This window comes from Numida meleagris, chromosome 1 (assembly GCF_002078875.1).
Source record: "Numida meleagris isolate 19003 breed g44 Domestic line chromosome 1, NumMel1.0, whole genome shotgun sequence".
In the NCBI taxonomy this organism is placed as follows: domain Eukaryota; kingdom Metazoa; phylum Chordata; class Aves; order Galliformes; family Numididae; genus Numida; species Numida meleagris.
The window spans coordinates 57,018,315-57,040,058 of NC_034409.1; the positions used below are offsets into that span (position 1 = coordinate 57,018,315).

A 21,744-nucleotide genomic window follows, 5' to 3' on the forward strand; every position below is an offset into this window, starting at 1 on the left:
TTGGAGAAAAGGGGCAAGAATGTAGTAATAATTGGGAGTCAGTAGCAGGGGTGTGTAAGCACAGGGGTGCAGTATGAAAGGGTTAGAAGAGGGAAACCACTGAAATGGTTCAAAGGGAGGATGTCCTACACAAGAATATCTCTGAAGAGAGAATAATAGTAATGTCTTAAACACATGAGAGAGAGAGATGTGGTAACTAAGGGGAAGTTTCCATATTCAAAGTGCTTCAAGCCAATATAATTCCAATGGTGGAAATGAAAAGTTCCACCTCAGAATTATTTTGAAAGTAAGACATGGAGTTTTGGGATCTCACAGAAAGGAAAAATAGAATTTCATAATGACTTCTGGGATATTCAGTGAGCAAGATTTTAAATGCAGTGTTTAAACCCTGAGGGAGAGTAAGTTTCCAGAAGGATTCACTAGGTGGCCATGACTCAACAGTACGAGAAACAATCACACCTTCACCTGGTCTAGTTCAACAGTGCCTTTTTGAACCAGTGCTTGCCATGATTTACCTAAGTTCAATAACTGTCTATCACCCATAATGCTCAATTGAAGTGTCCACTGTAAACTCAAGAAAAATGCAATACAACGGAAGACATCCAGATCTGTTCAAGTAATGAGCTTACACATTTGGTCAGAAATGAACTCAAGACCTCAACCATTCAGGTATTTGTTAGATTTTACAGGAGAGCTTTTATTGCCATCTACTGGTCTAAATAAGCATTTTGCTTTTCTACAACCACCTTTTGAACAGTTACGAAAACGTTTGCTTACTGAGAAAATATTTTGGAGAGATTGTTTCAATATATTCCTTAAGCAAGCTTATCTTTGGCATGGTATCAGACAAGCCTGTAGTTAGCTGTGTTGGTATGCCAAGCTTTATGAGAGGGGGTTCATTTAAACATCTGGAACCTGACGCACCCATAAAACATACTACAATGCATGCTTTGCTTTGCAAGAAATCAGCTCCAGGAACACACGGGTTTTTGTGTGTAACTATGCAGTCAGCATGTGTACACACACTTTGAAAACTGGAGTTGTCAAGATTTCTTTCAACTTCCAAAGTACTTAAAAATTGAATGGGACTCAAAGAAAAGCTTTGTCTTAATTAGTTTCTCACAATTCCTGATTATTTCAAAGCCCTCAAAAATTTGTAGGAAAGCTTGAAACTTGTAGGCTTGATTCAATTAAGTCTGAATCAAGTCACTGACAAGGTGAGATTAGCTATTTTGAAAATAGTTATGAAAGGGGTTAGCCTGACTCATTGTCTTCTCAAGGAAGACACTGAATCTGCTGCCTCCTGATAAGATATCTAGGATGAATGTCTAATTTCTCTAAACTGGAAAGCCTTTTATATATTTTTCCTCCTACTCAGTATAAAATTTCTAATAACTAAATTTGGAATACTTTTCTGGAGGCATCCGTGCCATTTTCTGGAGTCATTACCAAGCTGCCATGTAACTCAGATCTACAGTATATTTCTCTTTCCTCTGATGAGCTGACTGTTTGTATGAGCACTCACAGACATCCTGCAGATTTGAGGTGCTCAAAATGAGGAGGATCAGCAGTGATGATTGTTCAATCTACTTAAACTAACTTTATTCATTGTGATTGGAACAAATGGAAGGGTGACCTGACAGTGGTAGCCATTGAAGTCCATACATGGGCATTTACAGCCTTGGAGCTGAAGTATTAGAAAGGCTTCCTGCACAATGATTAAATCTGAAGAAATAGCTGGGAAAATGAGATTTAAAAGCAACATATTTATTTTGGGTTTTAAACCGTGTATCATCTACTGAAGTGAAATTTCAAAATCATGAGGTTTTTCTTTTCCCTGTGTTCATTTCTGAGGCTACCATATCCTTGCCATCCTAATGGCTATTGTTTGCAAATCTTTACCAAAGCCTTTCTATTCTTTGTCACTCATAGTTCCTGTTTTTTGTCTTTCTTCTTCTCTTGCAGCTACAAGCCCCCAGCGTGAAAGGCTTTGATTTTGCTAAGCAGCATCTGGGCCAACACAATAAAGATGATGTCCTGATTATCCATGAGCCAGCGCCTTTACCAGGACCTATTAAGGACACTACCCCATCTGAAAATGGAGATGTTCCCAGCCCCAAGTCCAAGACTTCCTCAAAACCTTCAAAGACTGTTCGGCACAGAGGGAGGTCAGTTCACAGAGGAAGAAAAGCTGTGGAAGATGAGCACTGCTTACTGTATTTTTAGGGCAATTTCAATGGATAGAAGTCAATTCTGGAGCTTTGGGACTTGCGTTTTCTACTGGGCCATTAAAGTTATTTCTTGCTTCAAATTGCATAAAGTTGTGAGAATTTGGCATCTACTTTTCTCTTAATGGCAACATGCCCAGTTAAGAGGAGTGCTTAGGACGCAGCTAGATTGGCTGGAGTCGGTTTATTACTTGTGTACTGCAAACATCAAGTGTGTGCTTTCTGGTGCATTCTCTTTGTAGCCACCCCTAGCTACCAAGGCAACAGGTGATTAAAAACAAATGAAAAGCATCATCTGTTAGTGATGTGTTTCAATGCTATTAGTAGTGATCATTCTATGTACAATAAGTCAGAATTTCCAGAAATAAGCATTATCTACAAAATTCAGGGAAGGTGAGTATTTTTTGTTGTGGTTGTCTGATTACTATCATAGCACACCAGTTCTGGTCAGGAAAAGGTCTGATAACTGGCAGCTGTGCAGGTGGAGAACAGTTTGTCAACTGTAAGCATTTATTTCCTAGCATTTCCCTGTAATCATATGATGTCTTGCCAGAAGGAATTGCATTTTTAGGGCAGAAACTGTAACAGCTGTGCAGTAAAGGAGGGTATTTTCATTTAAAAAGAAAGACAAAGTGGGGAGGCAATAGATAAGAAAGAAAAGGAACCCGGAGGACAGGTGTGCTGTTATGAGTCACAAACAGCTCCTCAGTGCAGAGCTCCTCTCTACTCCACTTTCCGGTAATTCTTCTTTCTCACTCTCCCTTTCATATTTCTGCACTCCTTTGTCTGCTGCTCTGCACCCCCCTGTGCTTTTACCTACATGCTACTGCACTGTGGGAGAAAAACAAGGGCAGTGTTGAATGAGCTTAGAAGAAACCAGTGGTAGTTCTTCCTGAGCTGCAGATCTGTGGCACATCTTGCTCCTCTGCACAACCTTCTGTGCTTCCTCTGAAGCCCGGCTGCCCTAAGGTCCTAGCTTCATCTTCCCTACATGAGCTTCATACAGCTCCATTTCTAACTTCCCAGGTGCTGAGCCTAACTCCATATAGGCGTTGCAAGTAGGAGACTATGAATGGCACAGTGGAAGGTGGGCAACATTGGAAAATAATGGAAAAAAAGCTAGCTCATTTTGGTGTAGCTTAAATAAATTAATACAAATCAGAAGGACAAGTGTTCTTATGTCTTTTTAAAAGATCAAAAGTTGCTTAAGACAGCATTAGGAGAAGGGGAAAATACATTCACACATGTAAGGATAAGCAACACATTTAAACTTGAGGTTAATACTGTTCTTCATCTCGAATGATTCAGAGGAAGAAGCAGGGAAAATTTTCAGAAGCTGACATTTTAATGCTTTCCCTGAAGACAATAATAAATTGTTGATCAAATTTGGAACAATGATATGTATTTTTAAATCTCTAAAGTCAACCACTTGAAACTGTTCTCAGAAGAGAATTTCCCTCCCCTCCCTCATTCACGCTTAAGAGCAAACCTTTCTTTAGGCTTAGCTATGGAGATGTCACTATCATCTCTGTAACGTGTTGACATATCCGTATCAACTTCAGATTTAAAACACTTATTCCCTGAGGGAGAAGTTGAAATGTTAAATGACAGTGTAGTGCATTTGGTTGTTTTCAGCTGTTTTCTGTTTTATGAGGAAATACAGAATTCACTTCATCACATTGTGATTCAGGATTGTATGCTGCACGCCAGTACATACAGTGGTGATGTGAGCATATGTTCCATATCGGTAAAAGACAGTAAACAAGAAAAACAACAGGGATCAGAAAGCACAGCATCTCTAGTCCCCAACTGAGAGCTGAACCTGTTGTTTTGGCTTGAAAGGATACAGCCATGTACTCTACAGAACTTTAAAAGAATGGCTGGTGCTGGCTTGGCACTATTGTGTGTTCCTATAATGTATTTAATGTTAATTTACATCTTACTGAAGTAAGAATATGAAGGAAAGCATGGCACAATGAGATGGAACAGAAAGTCGCTAGTGTATCTGGAAACAGAACTCCCATTTCCTTCCAGTACTTGAGGGAAGCTTATAAACGGGGGAGAATGACTTTTTACATGGTCTGATAGTGATAGCACAAGGGGGAATGGCTTGAAGCTAAAAGAGGGGAGAGTTAAGTTAGATGTCAGGGGGAAATTCGTTACTCAGAGGGCAATGAGGCTCTGGCATAGGCTGTCCAGAGAAGCTGTGGGTGCCCCATCTCTGGAGATGCTCAAGGCCAGGTTGGATGGGGCCCTGGGCAGCCTGAGGGGGGGGGGGGGGGGCAGCCCTGCCCATGGCACAGGGTTGGGACTGAGTGGGCTTTAAAGACGCTCCCAACCTAAGCCATTCTATGATTCTTGTATTCTGTGTACCAAGGAAAAGATTATAGAAGAGAAAGCCCTGCCCATCCATTCCGTGTTAGAAAAGAGTAAAAGATGCAATGATGCAGATGTGTAAGCTCATTGAGAACGATTTCACCTTTTCCCTGCTAATATTTTTTAATTGGGATGTGACTTTATTAGAGTCGTGCAGAAAAAAAAAAAGAAATACAACGTTTTATTATCAGTGGGGAAAAAAAGGAGGGAAATAAATTCAGATCATTGCCTGCTGAAAGCAGTAAATTTAACTTTCAGTGAACTTGTCTGGCTGGATGTATTTATCTCAGGATGTGTGCTCTAGATAGGTTGATATTTTGCTGAGAGCTTCACTAGCTAATGCAGATATGCATCTAGCCTGAGCAAATCTTGCACTTAACAAGGTTAATGCACAGGCTAGTGCACAGCTTGTGTAAATCACTGAATTAATAGAGTATGAATCATCGCTAGAGAGACTATCACAAATGCTAATCCTATATGGAAAGACAGGCATTGGTGCTAGCTGGGCAGTAGTATGTACTCTATATTTTTGCTACTTCTGTGTTATCTGAATAATTCTGCAGCTGAAGGATTCTTCTGGGAAAAATCACGTTTGTTTTTTTTTCTTTTTTTTCCTCAGATTGTGTGTGTAATTAGTAGGCAATAAATGTTTAGGCATCTCGTGACTGCATGGGATAAATACATAAAAGTAGTGTTTCCAAATAGCCCTATGTTTAACTAGGCAGGAAAATATGTGCATGGACTTGTAGTGTTAGCAAGAGAGCGCCAGATAAGCAAGTCTGTATATTAAAATAATTACCTGTGTAGTTTTCCTCTTGCTAATATAAATCCTTTCTGTGTGAACAGTAAACCTGGTGCTTAGTCATGCAATATATCCTTGAAGACAATTTTAAAGGAAAGATTAGTAAATAATCTTGGCATGTGTGAGTTCTGTTGCAGTCAGCTTTCACACGCAGTGACAGTAACAACATAGCAATGAATGTCTGTGATAATTTATTATAAACTTACGTATAAACAGAAGAAAATATTAGCAGTCCCTGCAAGACATATTAACAGAAAATTCTTTGCATGTGAAGACTGTATCTGGTTATAAACTTATGTTACATGTTTGTTTGTTTTTTAATGTTTGTGGCAGAGTTTCACCATCAGATGCTGACTCCACCGCAAGTGAACAGTCCAGTGGGAGAGAGACAGGAGAAGAAAGTGCAAGACCATCAGCTGTTGCAAGTGAGGGTAAACCACGCAGAGCCACAAAGAAGGGTGAGTTACTACTTTTTATTAATTTTAAAAAATCAAAACAAAACTTGTGTACATTAGCAGTGCTTTACTTGGCTAGGTTGAAGAGTTACACTAGTGCTGTAACTTCTCTAAAGCTGTGTTTGGCAATTAATCTACTGCTCATATAATTGTGTGCATGATTACTACCAAGGTGGCCACTGCAATTATTCCTAAATGGAAAGGGTTTTGCTGAGAGCATGTTGGAGAGTGGAGGAAAGAAGGTTCACTCCTTTTAAGCCCCTATATGCAAAAGTTTGCTAGAATGAAAGGTATGTGTAGGTCTTCCATTTCAACAAATGAAACTAAACCAAAAGATCCCTTTGTCAAGATGCCTTCATGACTGCGTTTTAGAGGAAAATCCAGAGTTGATACATCAAAAACAGTGAATTTTTGTTTAATTTTTTTTGGTAAAGAACTATCGTCTTAGCATTAAAATGCCACCATTTTCTTTGGAGGAACTCGAAGTTACATTCCCTTCTCCATTTTAAAGTTGATGGAAGCACCACAAGATGACTTCCATTTTTTATTTAAAACATTTTGAAAATTTGTTTTCCTGTTTAAAAGTCTGTGGCTAGCTGTACCTACACGAACTTGCAGTGTCATTTCTGAGAGCTTTTTCAGTTTAGATGGCTTGATCCTTCCTTGAGGTTTTAGTTACCAGAACTTTGGCTTAAATCACAATCTCTAGGCTTTCCTAGATAAACTTCTGGTACTGAATATGTGTTAAAGAAACTTGTGATTTCACCATCTGTTCTTAATACATATGGCCTTGGTGGCAGCAGAAACCGAGAAGAGGAAAATGTCATATTATGAGCAGTCTCTTTTAGTATACTGAATGTTTTTCCACATATTATTTCAGATACCGACTGAAGTATAAGGTGATTACTGAGGAATGCAGTGCCAGTGAAATTCAGATCGTAGCAGACATTCTTCAATTTATGCTCATGTTGAAGTAATGAGATTTAGATAAATATGTAAGGCAGTCAATATAAAACACTAGGACTTTGCTGGTTAAACTACAAATTACATAGTGGATGAGTCTTAAACTTTCATAATGGGATCTAATCCTGGAAGAGCAATGGTGATAGAGCACATTTTCCTCTATGACAAGCATGCAAGAAAACAAAGTGAAAGATCTGCTAATGTGACTAGAAAGTTATACTTCCCAATAGATGGATGTGTACATTCAGCAGGCAATGCATGCTATGCAGTTTATAAATAGAAGACGATGTATACTTTCAGTGCCTTAGGTTTGCACTAAGTACCAGAAATCATGCCTAAGTGAATATATAGAAAAACAATTACAGTATAACAGAGGTCATCTCAGGCAAGATGTTTGGTTTATGACTTGCTTCAGCCTATCTGACTTCAATTCTGTTGCCCTGATTTCATACTGTCTCATTTCATCTTACCTGGGGACTCCATTTTTGCCTCTCAATTTTTCCATCTGCCTTAACACTTCATGTAACGTTTAACAAGTCCTTTTGCTATGGAAATGTCAGATATTGCTGTGCCTGAATTATGACAAAAGCATCAAGAATATTTTATGAAATGTGTCCTTTTTTTTACCTACAATGCCCTTACTGGATCGAATGTACTATGTCTTCATTTTTCATGCCTCTGGTTTGGTAATCACAGGGACTATTTTTTCCATTCATAATTGTCCCTGCTCTCTGTAGAGGCCTCTGTGTCTGTTAAATGTCAGATTCAGCTCCTGTTTTGTGCAGCTGTGGCTTGGCAATTGGATCCAAGTTTACGCATTTCATCCAAAGGTAAACACAAACATCCTATTGCTGTGTTTTTTCCACTTGCCATTCCAGCTGAATTATTTGTAATAATTACTGTGTTGTTTCTTCTTTTTCCTTTATGTTGTCAGGAGCAAATAGAGTGGGTAAGTAACCAGAACTAATATGCAAGTATGAACAGAGGTGTTGGTGCAGCTGTAGTTATGTCTTGAGCATGGAAGGATTTCTCACCTGAGTGTAAGAAAAAAAAAACAAAATTGCTTTTGAGCTATTGATGTATAAAAAGATATCAAAACCACAAATTATAGCCATACAATATAGACAAATTTTTCTAATTTCCTCAAAATTCTTTCAAATTGAATAATTTCAACATTCTCACTCATGTTCATCATCTCATGTTGAATAAATTCAATGTTCTCACTGTGAAGGAAGCAAAACTATGGTAACTATTGGAAATTTAACATGGTATAAAGAAGTTACAGATCCTGTTGGTTAGCCTCCTTACTGGGACAAACACTGGCTACTTGCTAAGAAGCGTGCGTGTTTTCCCATGAAATAGTGTTTTGGTGGTCAGGACTGAGACATAGCAAAGATGGGACAGGAGAAATCTGGCACTGTCTTTGAGAGTACATGTCATACTCTGTGATAAATTAAGGGCTATGGTCTCTAATAGCAACTTCCATTTTATAATAACAGGGGTGGATGGGCATGAGGATGTCTATAATGCTTTCCACTGTTGGTTTTGTACTACTTACTAAAGAGAGTCATAAACGAGACACAAATAAACTGTGTGAAAGTCATATGAAAGTGCATAATGTAGGATGATTCCAATTTCAGTGGATCAGAGATTCCTGTTGGCTTCACATGATTTTGGACTAAACTTTGTACACCTTGGTTGCTGTTTCTTGCCTTCATCTGTCTCCCACTGTATTGGTTTTCATTTGAAAACAGCTTCCTACAGAGCAATTAATTTTCCTGACACTTGTTTAATTAGCCGTTTCAACCCAGGGAATATTGATCCTAATACGTGATCTATATGAACTGGTTATTTAAAACTGTTCTGTCCAGTATTTGGGTATTAATTCCTCTACATTGTTTGTCAACTTCAGCTGTTTAGTAAGAGATCAAATTTTCTGTCAGATAGTGCCATCTACTATAGCTTTGAAAGGAAGGGCTTCTCATGATGAAAATAGTGTAATATAAGTAATTTTAAATGAGAAATCACTCACTCGTCAATCATTCGTCAAATCTTATGTAGGAATTCCTGTTAGGTTTGAAGCCATCTCATGTTGTATGTTGGCAGCATTGTGCAATTCTTGGTTTTCTTACATACTTTACTGTATTTCCATTTTGATTTGTCCTTACAGACGCATTGAGTGTACATGCAGAGAGAATTTAAGGACCAGGGGAAACCTAGATTTTTTTTTTTTCATCTTTTCTACAAAAGAGAGTAGCATTTAATGTTACTGTAGAGCCTTAGCAAAATTTGATAGTGGGACTTTCAGATAGTTTTACAAAATAAAAATAGTTTCAGCAGAGTCATCTGCCAAGCACCTGTTTATTTGCGCAAACAGGAAGGTTATGGATGAAATGATAAATATTCATTGTAGATGCTTAGGGTAATTTAATATACTTAACCTTGCTATCCAAATAGTATCAATAAATAAAATAAGTCTCTGTAAGAGACAATGCTTGCATGCTTCTAAGAAATGCATGAAGATGAGGCCTGTTAATGATTGTGAAGATTACAAGTGATAAAGATCATATAAATAAACCCAGCAGAGACGTAGATACATTTTGTTTAGGCTTTGTGCCTTGGCAAAATGTTCGGGGGACAAATCTTGGATGGAGCTGTTTACCTTCTCTTTAAGGACACTTGTTGAATAGGAAAGTCGTGTTTATAAATGATGTACATCATGATGCAATGTATGAATCATTTATAAATGTGTATATTTGACAATGCAATGATCAAGATTGAGAAATATGAAAATTGACAATTTTGCTTAGTTTGTGGGCAGTTTGCTTTCCATCTGATGTGAATATAATGAAGTATACCATTCCTTTTGTCTCCTGCACCATTTTTGTGCTAGAGAAGGAAGGAGCAAGTCACCTGCTATAGTCTTCTACAGAAGATGGCTTTCAGTCTTCTTCTGAACCCTATGTTAGTTATGTTATGTTAGTTATGTTAGTGTTAGTGTGCAAATGCATCATAGTAGCTGTTTTCTTTTTCTTTCTGTCTGTTATATTCAGGTCAGGACAACCAACAACTGAAAGAGTGCAGTTGTATTTTTTCTTCTTCTGATTTGAACCAGAGAACCATAGCCTGTTACTAGAAATCCATTCGAGGATGTGGTACCATATCCTTGTACTCCATTGTGTTCATCCATAGGAAGAGTCACAGATTGTAATCTTTGATTATACTTTATGGAGAAAATCAGTTTATCAAATGGACAATTGGCAGTGTTACCATGTAGACAACACAAAACACTACTTTTCACATCTTCTTTTTTGCAACTCTAGTCCACATACAGCTCATGTTGTATGCCTAGCTCCAACAAAAAATATATAAATATGTTTTATGTGCTTGACTGCAAGCCACTGTGTTGTTTCTACAAATTTCAAGTTTAAGGGAGGCAGCCTGTTTCTGGTATAGTATTTAACTATTGCCTGAATCAGTTGGAGTTGATAAAACTCTTCAACAAATTACTATGTGGCAATATTTGTACAGCTTGCACTTGGTATGTGAAGTTTTTATCCTGTCACAGAGAAGAAAACAGTGCTTTAAAAGCTTCAATCAGTAAAATGTCTGTAAAATTCTTTGTGCTTTGTGTGGATTTTTCAGTCTTTTTTGTGTAGTTGATGTATTGCTCCTTCTATCATTGAACAACTGCATTTTGCAGTGTGACATCTTTTTCTGCTCTTGGTAATTCCATTTGTGGAATTTGCATCTCCATAAGTACTAATAAGAGGAACCATTAGCAGGATGTGCTTGAGCAGCCTTTTATGAACCAAAGTGCGTTGAGATTTTGAGGGTTTGCAAATGCCAAGAGTTTGATTTACAGAAATAAAGAATGACGGCTCATCTTCTGGAAATGTAGTGAGAAAATGTTTGTAATTTGCAAACTACTGGGCAAACTTGTTGTACGATAAATGTGAATCAGATGGAAGGCCTATAGGGTAAATTAAACACAGACAGAAAACATGGCAAAGTCTCATAGCATAGCATCTGTAGAGCTTATCATTTGACTGAGATAACCTTAGCAGCACTACTTTACTCTTTATTTGTTTTGGTAATTCAGGACCTCCTCAGAGCAGCAGTGGCAATGAGCAGCACTCCTCCGCCTCCATCTTTGAACATGTGGATAGGATGTCACGTTCCTCCGATGCCAGCAGACGGGTCCCAAGCAAGATCCAGCTGATTGCTATGCAGCCAATGGCAGCACCTCCAGTTCAGAATTCTGTGCTTTCTGATCGAGTAGCAGAGACCAACAAAATTAATAAAGAGGTATTTTTTAAGTGTTTTGAGCATTTGTGGAAGACCGTATGCCCAGCCAAATGGGAAGCAAAAAGGATCCAGTTTCTTGTTATCAGGAGTTCCTCATTAGTTCCAGTGCAGTTGAATTTTGACAAGTTACAGGAATAATCTTGTTTCCATCCAAAGAGATCATCTGACCTTCTGTAAGCATTACCTAAGCTGAAACTTAAGCACTAGGAAAGAAATCTTGACAGGATACCTTGTGCTGTCATCCTTTTGTTAGTTGGTAGGGCACAATTTACAATAGTGAGAGTTGTGTAAGAGCTGAAATGTCTGTCTCTGAAACACTGGGTTTCATTCTGCATCATTCTTCTGGCTTTTCAGCAACTCAAGGATATGAATTATACAAGCAAGTTATTTTAGGACATCCTGGGGTGTGAATTTGCAGCACATAAATTGCTTCCAACTTCTGATGTGTTTATCTGACAGTAAACATACAGAAATTTCCTGCCCTCTCTGATGCTCAGATTGCTCTAAGCAGAGTAAAAGCATGCCTGGGGCATTAGGAGAGAAAGATAATGTGCTGTGAAACTGCATCATAACTGCCTGACAACACTGCATGTCTGCACCCTGGTTTTGTATGCAATATAAGATGGCATCTTCCCATAATTCAGAGTGAAAGACTACAGAAAGCTTTAACTTAACTAACTGTGTCAAGGTACTGTGTTTCTCACAGAAGAGAGGAAAATGTATATATGTGGTATACATAGGCAAGAGGGACCATGAAGTATATATCTGATTATATTGACAGAAGAATGATAAAATTCTAACTATAAATGTAGAAAAGTCTAGCTTGCAGCCTTGTAATGCCTTTGGGAGATTTTCATTAGAGAAACCACAAAAATCAATTTTAATTGTTTTTTAATTTACTGCTGCTGTGTTCCCAAACAAGTCTAGCACAGACAGGGCAGTTGTTCTGGACTGATCTGGTGCCCAGGTCTTTTCTACCGGTAGAAATGATTTCAGTGAGCATTGGGCCAGAACGTGCAAGTACGGTGTTACAATAGCTTTCCCCAGATGACGAAATGCACTCCAGGGAATTTGACAAAAGACTGGAAAGAGGCATAAAAGTTCAGTCTGCAAGAAGCTGTAGAGCTGAGAACACTATGTTCATCTCAGGACCTAGGCTCTAGTGTTGCTGCTACAGTTCTCCCTAGCTTGTGGCAGCTTTGTATGTACAGCAGAGAGATCAGTTACCTCTTTAGGTTCCTGTCATTAATAGAAATGGGTGGCAGGCTTCAACATTATTGATCAAATATCTCTGTTTGACAAGCAAAAGTTGCTTGCGTTTGTCAGTCTTATTTTCTTAGACTGGTATCACTTCTGGCAAGTGGCCTGACCTTTTTGTGTTTGTCTTGCTGTCTACTAATAAATTGACACCTCTCTCTAATTGAACATGCTGTTCAATTACGTATAATCCTATTACGAATAATATCACATCTACACGAGGAGATATCCAAGAAAGAAAGCATGTTTACAATTTGTATGGTTTGTTTTCCATCAGAGATTTTGAGGGGGGCAGGATCAGACAGTGAGGTGAGAAGGAGAGGTTTGCAGAAGAGTAGCAGAAAGTTCTGTTCGCAAAAACTACACATAAAAATGCAGTTGATTTTCTTCCTCCTTCTTCTTTAAGATACAGACAGCCCTAAGGCATAAGTCTGAGATTGAGCATCACCGTAATAAGATTCGTCTTCGTGCCAAGCGCAAAGGGCACTATGAATTTCCAGTAGTGGATGATGTGGTGGTGGTTGACTCCAAGGAGCAGCACAGAATATACCGCAAGGCTCAGATGCAGATTGACAAGATCTTAGACCCCGGAGGCAGTGTGCCTACAGTCTTCATAGAGCCCAGGAAAAGGTAGGGATTTCAAAGATGGGAAAGATCAGTTTTCTTTTAGGGTCAGTGTCCGAAGGGTATCAGACTTTTACTTCAGAACTTTCAGAGCTTAGAATCATTTTGATCCTTAGTTGTCTTTGAGTTGGTTGGACGAAAGGGTTGGGATTGTTCAAAACATTTTTATTTGTTTCAGTATATGTCAGTATGTTTTGCTTTCAGATTTATTCTTTTCAAGTTTTCATGGGCGAATTCTCCAAAAAAAAAAACCAACCCAAATGTATGAAAATTGTCTTAAAGGATTTTATCATTTGCTCTGCCATTTATTTACCTAATTGAGTGGTGTAGAGAGATGGAAATTATATGCACAAAAAAAGAAACAAGGAAAATATAAATTGCCAAAAGTAACATTTTTATAAAGATTGTAAAAAGATCAAAAAGTATGGAAAGCCTTAAACATCTTAAAGAACATGAAGATTCTGAATTTTAAGGGCAAACTCACAAGCAGAGATAACCTTTTACATATTCCTTCTATAAAATGAGGCATATTTGTCAACCTCACGTATCCACCTTCCTGGACCTGTATTTCCAGAGAAAATTTTCTCTGGACTCTGTTATGGAGTTTCTCTGGACTCTATTATGAATACTGGAATACTGTTTCTGGAGGGCTGTTACCTGCAACTGCTTCCACACTGAAGGAAAGTAGCTTTTCTCCAGCCTGTGTTCTTCAGCTGGTTTGCCGTGATAGAGTTAAAGACAACACACTATACCAAGCGCAAAGCCTCATTGCTGGTATAGTCTGTTCTGCTACTGAAAATGTGTCAGATATTGGGCTGGGACGTGTGGAGAGGCAATAGGGGAGGCTTGGAAGATGGATGTAGAAAGGTGATGACACTGCAGAAAGTTTGAGGGAGGAGGGGGACAGTTCGGGCAGCTGTTGCTATGGCAGTGATAGTGTTATTAGAATAAACTTGAGGAGAGAGGTTTGGGACTGACTAATGGGACTGGGATGAAAAACTGGGAGAAGGAAAAGAGCTGAGACAAGGATTACTAGGACAGAATGGGCAGAGAAGCTCAACCTTGAGTGGGGTGAGAAAAAGTACAAAAAGAAATGTGATTACCTTTGTCTCGTTTGTTATTTTTTTCTCTCTCTCTTCCTTTTGTTTTCTTTGTATTCAGCTCTCGTGCAAAACGCTCTCCCAAGCAGCGCCGGAGACATCAGATAAATGGTAGTCCTATTGATGCGGAAAAAGACAGGTTAATCACAACTGATAGTGATGGGACGTACAAACGACCTCCAGGAGTCAACAACTCTGCATATATTGTATGTATGTCTCTTGAAAGACAGGAGGGTTCTGATGGTTGTAATGGCAGTTGTGACATGGGAAGGATTTATTCTTTCTGATTGTGATCTGTGTGGCTAGTTTCAGCCATATGTAATTCACATGTAAATCCAAGTGAAACAAGGACTTCGTTGGCAATTTGTCAGTGTGAAACCATGAAATTCTGCCAACTGTTCCTAGAAGAAGCCAAGAACTAAAACCTTGTTTTCATTGATGCCACTGTATTATGCACATGAAAGTGTGCTTGGCATGTTCCACTGTGTGTTGAACGTAGCTTCACTCTAACCCAGTTTGCTGCATGTATGTATTCATATGTTACAGAAAAAAATATCCTTTGCTCTTCCAGAGTGAAAGATTTGGGTCCTTTCATGAGAAATTTTATCATCTTTAAAATGTGTGAATTAATTATTAATGGTAGACTAGTATGTCTTTGTGCTACAGTTACTTAAAACAATTCTGGTACAATGTCTCAACAATTAATTTTGTGTTTCCTGTTTAAGAAAGGCAGGCACTGGAGAATGCTTCTGTTCAATCATATCCATGTCAGAAACTGTATTTAGGCATCTTTATGTACTTCAAAGCAGACTTTACTAAGCATAATGCCAATATTAAAAACCTCTGGATAGTGTTTATCTTGAAAGATGGTTTAATAACTTCAAGAATTTCACCATTAGCTGCATATGGAGTCAAGTGGCTGTAATGCTGATTTCTGTGGTCTCCCTCTGCATTCAAACAAGGGTGTGATGATTTTAATGTCATGCTGCAGCAGAATGAATTATCATCTGAAGCTATTTAATTAAGACTTGTCACACAGTGAGTTCAGCCCCTTTGGCATCAGTAGTGAGACAGTACTCAGAATGCTAAGTTCCTGATGAAGTCAAGGCTTTTGCATCTCTGACTGATTTTGCAGCCTGCATACAGTGGCAAGAATGAGCTTAAATAATAAGTCTGCTGCTGCAAAGCTAGTTTAATTTCCTGTTACTGATAAACAATAGGCCCATGTGGTAAGATCCCAGGTAGTAATTGTAATGCATGCCTCAGGTACTACTGCAGTGAAGGACTTACGTAAATCCCATTCAGGCAATGCACCCACGTTTCATGCAGCTAACCACTTAACTTCTTAACAGTTCCCTTTGCATGTTTTCCTAGAGGGTAATAATTGCTTCATATTACTACTGATGTGGTCAGTTGTAAGCTAATTTCTTGGAACTCAAAAACTGCAGAGGATTCAGAGATGTAGACAGTCTTTTCTGGATGGAGCTGCCTGACAGAAAGGGACCTTGGTGTACTGATGGACAGTCGGCTGAATATGAACCAGCAGTGTGCCCAGGTGGCCAAGAAGGCTAATGGCATCATGGCTTGTATCAGGAGTGGTGTGGTGAGCAGGACTAGGGAAGTCATCCTGCCCATGTACTTGGCATTGGTGAGGCCTCACCTCGAGTACTGTGTTCAATTTTGGGTGCCCCAGTACAGAAAGGACATTGAAGTGCTGGAGCAGGTCCAAAGAAGGGCAACAAGGCTTGTGAAGGGCTTGGAGAATATGCCCTATGAGGAGAGACTAAAGGAACTGGGGCTGTTTAGTCTGGGGAAGAGGAGGCTGAGGGGAGACCTCCTTGCTCTCTTCAAATACCTGCAAGGTGATTGCAGTGAGAGCGGGGCTGGTCTCTTCTTACTGGTGACAGGTGACAGGACAAGGGGAAATGGCCTCAAGTTGTGCCAGGGGAGGTTTAGGTTGGATATCAGGAAAAACTTCTTTACAGAAAGGGTTGTTAGGCACTGGAACAGGCTCCCCAGGGAGGTGGTTGAGTCACCTTCCCTGAAGGCGTTTAAAAACCGTTTGGATGTCGTGCTCGGGGACATGATTTAGGGGTGGGTTGTTAGAGCAGTATGGTTAGGTTGCGGTTGGACTTGATGATCTTGAAGGTCCTTTCCAACCTGAGCAATTCCATGATTCTATTCCATGACTTCACATACATGCTTGCAAACTGCGTGATTTGTTATACCTGAGGAATTACTGTGCCAAGCACCGTTGCCTTACCACAGATCAGGGTGTTCCAGATCACACTGAATGAAGCATTTGAGCAGCTGGTGTCATGTCTGTGCATGTGGAAGCAGGGAGGGTAAGGGACAGGTTTTGTCCCTCTGGTACTTGGGCATTTCATCTAATTCTGGGTCTGGCAAGGGAACATTGCTCCCTTCTGCCTGGGAGCTGGCTGCTTGATCTTCTGGCTGGCTGCCCTTTACCTTCTTTCTGTTTTTTCCAGTCTGATCCAGATTTGCCTCCTGAACCTCAGACGTCATCTTCAGCAGATCTGGGGAAGTTCCCCGGCCTGCCTTCCCACCCAGTCTCCCAGTATGTCCCACCACAGCCCTCCATAGAAGAGGCTCGGCAGACCATGCACTCTCTGCTGGATGATGCTTTTGCCCTGGTGGCTCCCAGCAGCCAAGCAGCCAATTCCACAGCCGTCACACCGCCTGGGGTCTCTGCAGGACAGCCGGTAAATAACAGGCCTGCATGGGCAGGGAGGGGAACTACTTGCACCCAGTGGGGATCACCTTATGGTCAAACTCAGGCAGTAAAAAACCCCTTTAATGTGGGTGATGTCATATGTAAGGCTTTTCTGGACAGGTAGTTAGCGCCCGTTGAGCCATGATCACTGCTGTTGTGCCCTTTCTGAAAGGACTTAGCCTAAATATGAAAGCTTCTGGAACCAAGATTGCCCAGAAATGACCATCACAATATGGTGAACTTGCTTTTGAAGCCGTTTGGATTTTTTCCCTCTTCCCACCCCAACCACAAAGTAGGAGTTCTCTTTTAGGATAACTTTTCTGTTCCTTCTCAGTTATGATCTGAAACAGATCAGCTTTGCTATGTGCAAGAATGAAACTTTTTTTTCCTTTTTAGTATGGGTACTTGTATATACTATATTTTGTCAATGAAAAAAAGATTGTATTGGTTTTAGGTTCTATTTTCCAGAAGGTGATCCAAATGCTTTCATAACGTGAGTGATAGGAAAGCAGTGTTTCTGTGTGAAGTTTTTTGGATTTTTTGGAACACTGAGACATTCGATAACGTTTTAGGCCATTTCAAGTTCCATAACAACTCAGCTGGGATTTCAAAACCCCACTGAACTCTTGAGTCCAATTCCTGTGGTATCTCTGTTGCAATCTGATGCTGATTGGTGATTTAAAGAGATTTGCAAATGAAAAGCTTAATTTGCTGAAAGTTTTAAGCTAAATAGACATTGGAGCACTGCTTGATCTATGAGTGAGAAGAGTATTTTTGAAGGGTTTTTAAGTTACATGAAGACCCTGATCGGACAAAAGTGACTGCTATCTCACTGTAACAGTGTTTCCCTGACTTTCTTAGGGTCCTGGGTTTGTAGAACCAAAATGTTAAGGTTGCACTCCAATCACACATATAGGCCTAGTGATCTCTGCAATTCATCACTTAAAAGTCTGACAGTGGACTTCCCAGGGTATACATTTTAATACATTTGGTTTCTTTCATCCGACAGAGATATGTGGAATTTGGAATGACTCCGCCTGCAGCACCAGGTCTCCTTCCAAGGTAGCTTTTCAATGATGGAATTATCATATACTATTTTCTTTGCATTTCCTCCTCCAGAGTTCTTACTGGCACAGGTATATTATTATGCAAAGTATACTATAAATGAAAAGTAATGGGAATGCAGATCCAGCCTGTGTAATTTCTTTATGTGACATGAATGACATATGTATACTGCATGGAATCCAAGCCTCCATTGGAAAAGAAATGTGTTTCTAGCCCCTTGGCTGTAGAGATATCATTTCAAATACTGAGTAAACCACCGAGTTTCAGGTTTCAGAGAACCTGAAACAGATACTCAGATGCATGTATATCTCCCAGTACTCTTGCTGTCATCTTATTTCTGTAGCCTCAGGACAGTACACACTCACAAAAGCTTGCAGATGACTAACAGATTCATTCTATTTCTAACCAAGTTGAGAACAAATTTCAGAGCATGGTGACCCTCATAGTGAAAGCATACATTGCCAGCCTACTGCTATAAAATCAATGAGGAACAAGTGTTCCATCTTCTGGACTTACTGTGGGAGAATGACGTAAAGAGAAGAAACACTTGTCCAAGTGACTGCTATTTGGTGTCTGTGTGCTAAGGACCCATGAAGTCAGACTCTTGAGTCACAGTATTACTGTGGTCAGATTTGTCACACACTCTATGCTACTGTAACTAAGGTGGCAAAAAAGGTGGCTTTCTGCTGCTCTCATTACATCTCCTCATATGATATGAAGAGCTGCTGTTATCCATGTCATTCATAACATTTCACCTGAAGTCTTTACTGCCTTGAAAACTTCATGATTCTTCAGCTACAAAATGGATACGAAGAACTTTCCTTTATCCTTTGCTCTGCAACCCTGTTTTGAAAGGACCAACTAGAAAAGGAAGAGTCTGCAAGCACATTTTCTAACTTAGTTCTTGGCCAAAGCTGACAATTTCAGTTACTGGGAGTTGTCTCTTTGTTTGCCTGTTTCAGGTTCAGTGAAAACATGATAGTCGTGAAAGTGCTGTAACCCATGTTACAGATAGCATCTTTGCAATATATTTTTTGTTCAAAAGTTTGGTATAGGCACTCTGGATTTCTATAAAAAGATTTCTTAAACTGGATCAGTAGAAGACATGGAAGGAGTTTTCATGGTTTTGGAATGGGGCTTATGCTCAAATTCAGAAGATCATGATAAAAAAAATTGATAGAAGCAGCACACTAACCAGAGGAAGAAAAAAGGATCTGAAGTCAGTATGATTAGGTGGCATGTATCAGTGTCATAGTCCATTGGCTTAAATACTCAGTGCATGGAATAGTTGGGTAACCTACTGTTCCCTTTTCAGTACAAATGCAGTCATCATCTTTAATGGGCTGGAACCAACTTGGGATAAAAAAAATTGTATATGAAAGACCTAGGTCACATAACAGCTGTACAAACATAAAGGGCACAATGAGCAGCTTTTACCAAAAAATGAATACTGCATAATACTACAGAGATAGCTAGCCGTAGTGGCTCGCTGGTGTAAAATTGATTTTGGGGACAGTCTCCCTACAGCTAATTAAATAACTGGAGACTGAATCATTTCTTGAATGTGCTAAGGTACTGCTGGGTCACAGTCTGAAAATATGAATTAGCACTAGCAAGCATGAGTGATATAGATTCAGAGATGTGTCCCATTTAGTACACTTTTGTTGACCTCTGGTTAATGTTAAAGAGTAGTTATATCTATCTATTAAAAAGAAAATTGGGAAGAGAAGTGGTGAGTTATTAAACTCGCACCTTTCAACTATAAACCCATCAGCAATAAGGATATACTTCCTGGCCTTTCAGAAAAAAAAAATGACAGAAAAATAATACATTTGCAGTAATGTTGAGAAGAGTATTTTTTAAAAGACAACATCAAAAATTCTAACAGTCTATCAAGATTCCAACTCCACACTGTAGTTGAATAATCACATCCTTACTGGTTAGAGTGATTAAAATAACAGAAGTGACACTGTTAAACATTACCTACCTACCCATTCAGGCATTTATTTTAATGAGCTTGTAAATCTGTCTGAAAATAGTTTCTTCTCAATCCACTGAGTGGACTGTTGGGAATGCATGCAAGGGAGCTGGGGAAATTCTGGCACTTCCACAATGGGATTGCTGTACCTTGAACCCCTTACACGTCCTTCATGTAATACTATATGCCAAATAGCTAGTGCTTTATTTTACAACTACTTGCTCTGGCCTTACTTGATTCTTATTTAGTTTTATTTGACTCTGTTATTATCTTAGCTTTCTTTGTTATCTGTTCATCATGAAAAGGTGGTCAGTTTTCCACGTATAGCACAAATGAAGAAAAGATTGAATTAGATTCAGACACAGAATTCCACTGTAAAAAAAAAAAAAAAAAAAAAAAAGATGTAAAACCAAGGTGTTGAAGAATGGGATAGGTGGCAGTCAGTTGCCTAGGTGAGCTTAGGTGCCTCTGTGATAAAACGGGATATAAAATTAGTCCCATCCTCACTTAGTGTAAGTTCATGTGCCTAACTTAGGATGTTTGCCTTACTTTGTTTCTTCATGATCACCTGTGAGAGACAGCCTCCTGCAGAAAGTGATTCAGTGAACCTAACCTTTTGCTTTGAGTGCCTGTAATAGAGGAGCATGTCTCTTTTCTTTTATCATACCTGGAATCTAGGAAAGACTAGCACCTACAGTTTAGATACTCGCACGTCCACCATATTGAAAGGAGTCGGCAATTCTTGAAAACTCATTTGCCATCATTCTTTTAAAATATAACCTCACCATGTCAGGGTGAATGTGCACTCATAGGAGGCATAGGGAAAGCAGCATTTCCATCTCCTTCTCTACTCCCATTCTGCATTTCTTTTACCAGTCCCATTATGTTGGCACAATTAATGAGGAAAGTTCAATGACAGTTTCTGTTGTTAACATTGACTACAAGCATCAGCCTGAATTATAGGAAACATTAATTTGGGGATATATTGCATCTCTCTTCATATGTGCCAATGGCAGTTTTCTGTAGTTTGATGAATCTTAAAGAGCAAGCTTTTGAAAATTTCCTGGAGAATGATCAAAAGGCTTGATGAAATCATAACTGTTCATGAAATACACCTGTGATGCAGTATGTGTGGTTTGATTTAGAACTAAACTGGGAGCCTGGTAACTCTTGGGTAAAAGTTAGATGTGTTGCTACAGTAAGCAGCTACATCACTGCTTACTGCATGAAATCTGTTTTTTTCTTTTCCCTAAAGATTTTTCTCCAAGGGGAAAACAAGATCTGTGGGCTTTTTCCTTCGCATTGAAGAAGCTGCAAGTTGTGAAAATGCTTGCGTGAAATTCTTAGTAGAGTTTCCAGTTCATTTTTATCTACAATGCAGGACATGGAGGAAGAATGCACTCCTCAGACTTTTTTTGTACATTTAAGGTAGAAACGTAGTTCAAAGGCATCGTAAGGAGACGCTGTAGGAGGTATACTTGCGCAACTGTTTTTAATTAGGCAGTTTTCTTATTGTAATCCTGAGTCCTCACTGTTCCACAGGCAGAACTTTGGGCCAGGTTTTCTTCAATCTGCAGAGTTAATGCACCCAGACCAGCAGCCGGCTGAGGTTCAGTATTCCTCCAGAGGGATATACTCAGAGGAAATGCCGTCGGTGGCACGACCGCGACCAGTTGGAAGCACTGCAGGTACACTTCTTGAGTTGAACACACAATAAATACCAAGTTCCTTTCCTTGCCTCTTCTTACACTGAGATCACCATTAAGGCATCATTGTTCTTCAGCTGCTATACTTTAAATGTGGCCCTCATCTTCACTGCTGAAAAAAAGCAGTCCAGTAGAGAGGCTAACTTTG

The 21,744-nt window shown here is 39.4% G+C and overlaps 1 protein-coding gene and 1 long non-coding RNA gene across 5 annotated transcripts in view; one reads left to right on the top strand and one right to left on the bottom strand.

Annotated features, from left to right (window-relative positions):
* KIAA1549 (KIAA1549 ortholog) overlaps nt 1–21,744 on the top strand; it is a 74,539-nt gene that overhangs the window by 43,652 nt on the left and 9,143 nt on the right. For 3 of the 4 annotated variants that reach the window (XR_002435400.1, XM_021387872.1, XM_021387882.1), the window contains exons 10-17: nt 1,966–2,168; nt 5,740–5,864; nt 10,927–11,132; nt 12,796–13,019; nt 14,175–14,319; nt 16,603–16,836; nt 17,857–17,909; nt 21,433–21,578. Coding sequence is in view for 3 of the 4 variants with exons in the window: in XM_021387872.1 (XP_021243547.1) it covers nt 1,966–2,168; nt 5,740–5,864; nt 10,927–11,132; nt 12,796–13,019; nt 14,175–14,319; nt 16,603–16,836; nt 17,857–17,909; nt 21,433–21,578 (1,336 nt within the window). In the remaining variant the exon portion in view is untranslated. Of the gene's footprint in view, nt 1–1,965; nt 2,169–5,739; nt 5,865–10,926; nt 11,133–12,795; nt 13,020–14,174; nt 14,324–16,602; nt 16,837–17,856; nt 17,910–21,432; nt 21,579–21,744 lie in introns of those variants that run through there. The other variant, XM_021387889.1, reaches the window with a different exon arrangement.
* On the bottom strand, nt 5,866–14,230 carry LOC110394255. Its single transcript, XR_002435480.1, has 2 exons — nt 14,117–14,230; nt 5,866–7,858 (listed from the first exon to the last, which is right to left on the bottom strand). It is a non-coding gene; the product is annotated as an uncharacterized LOC110394255 (long non-coding RNA).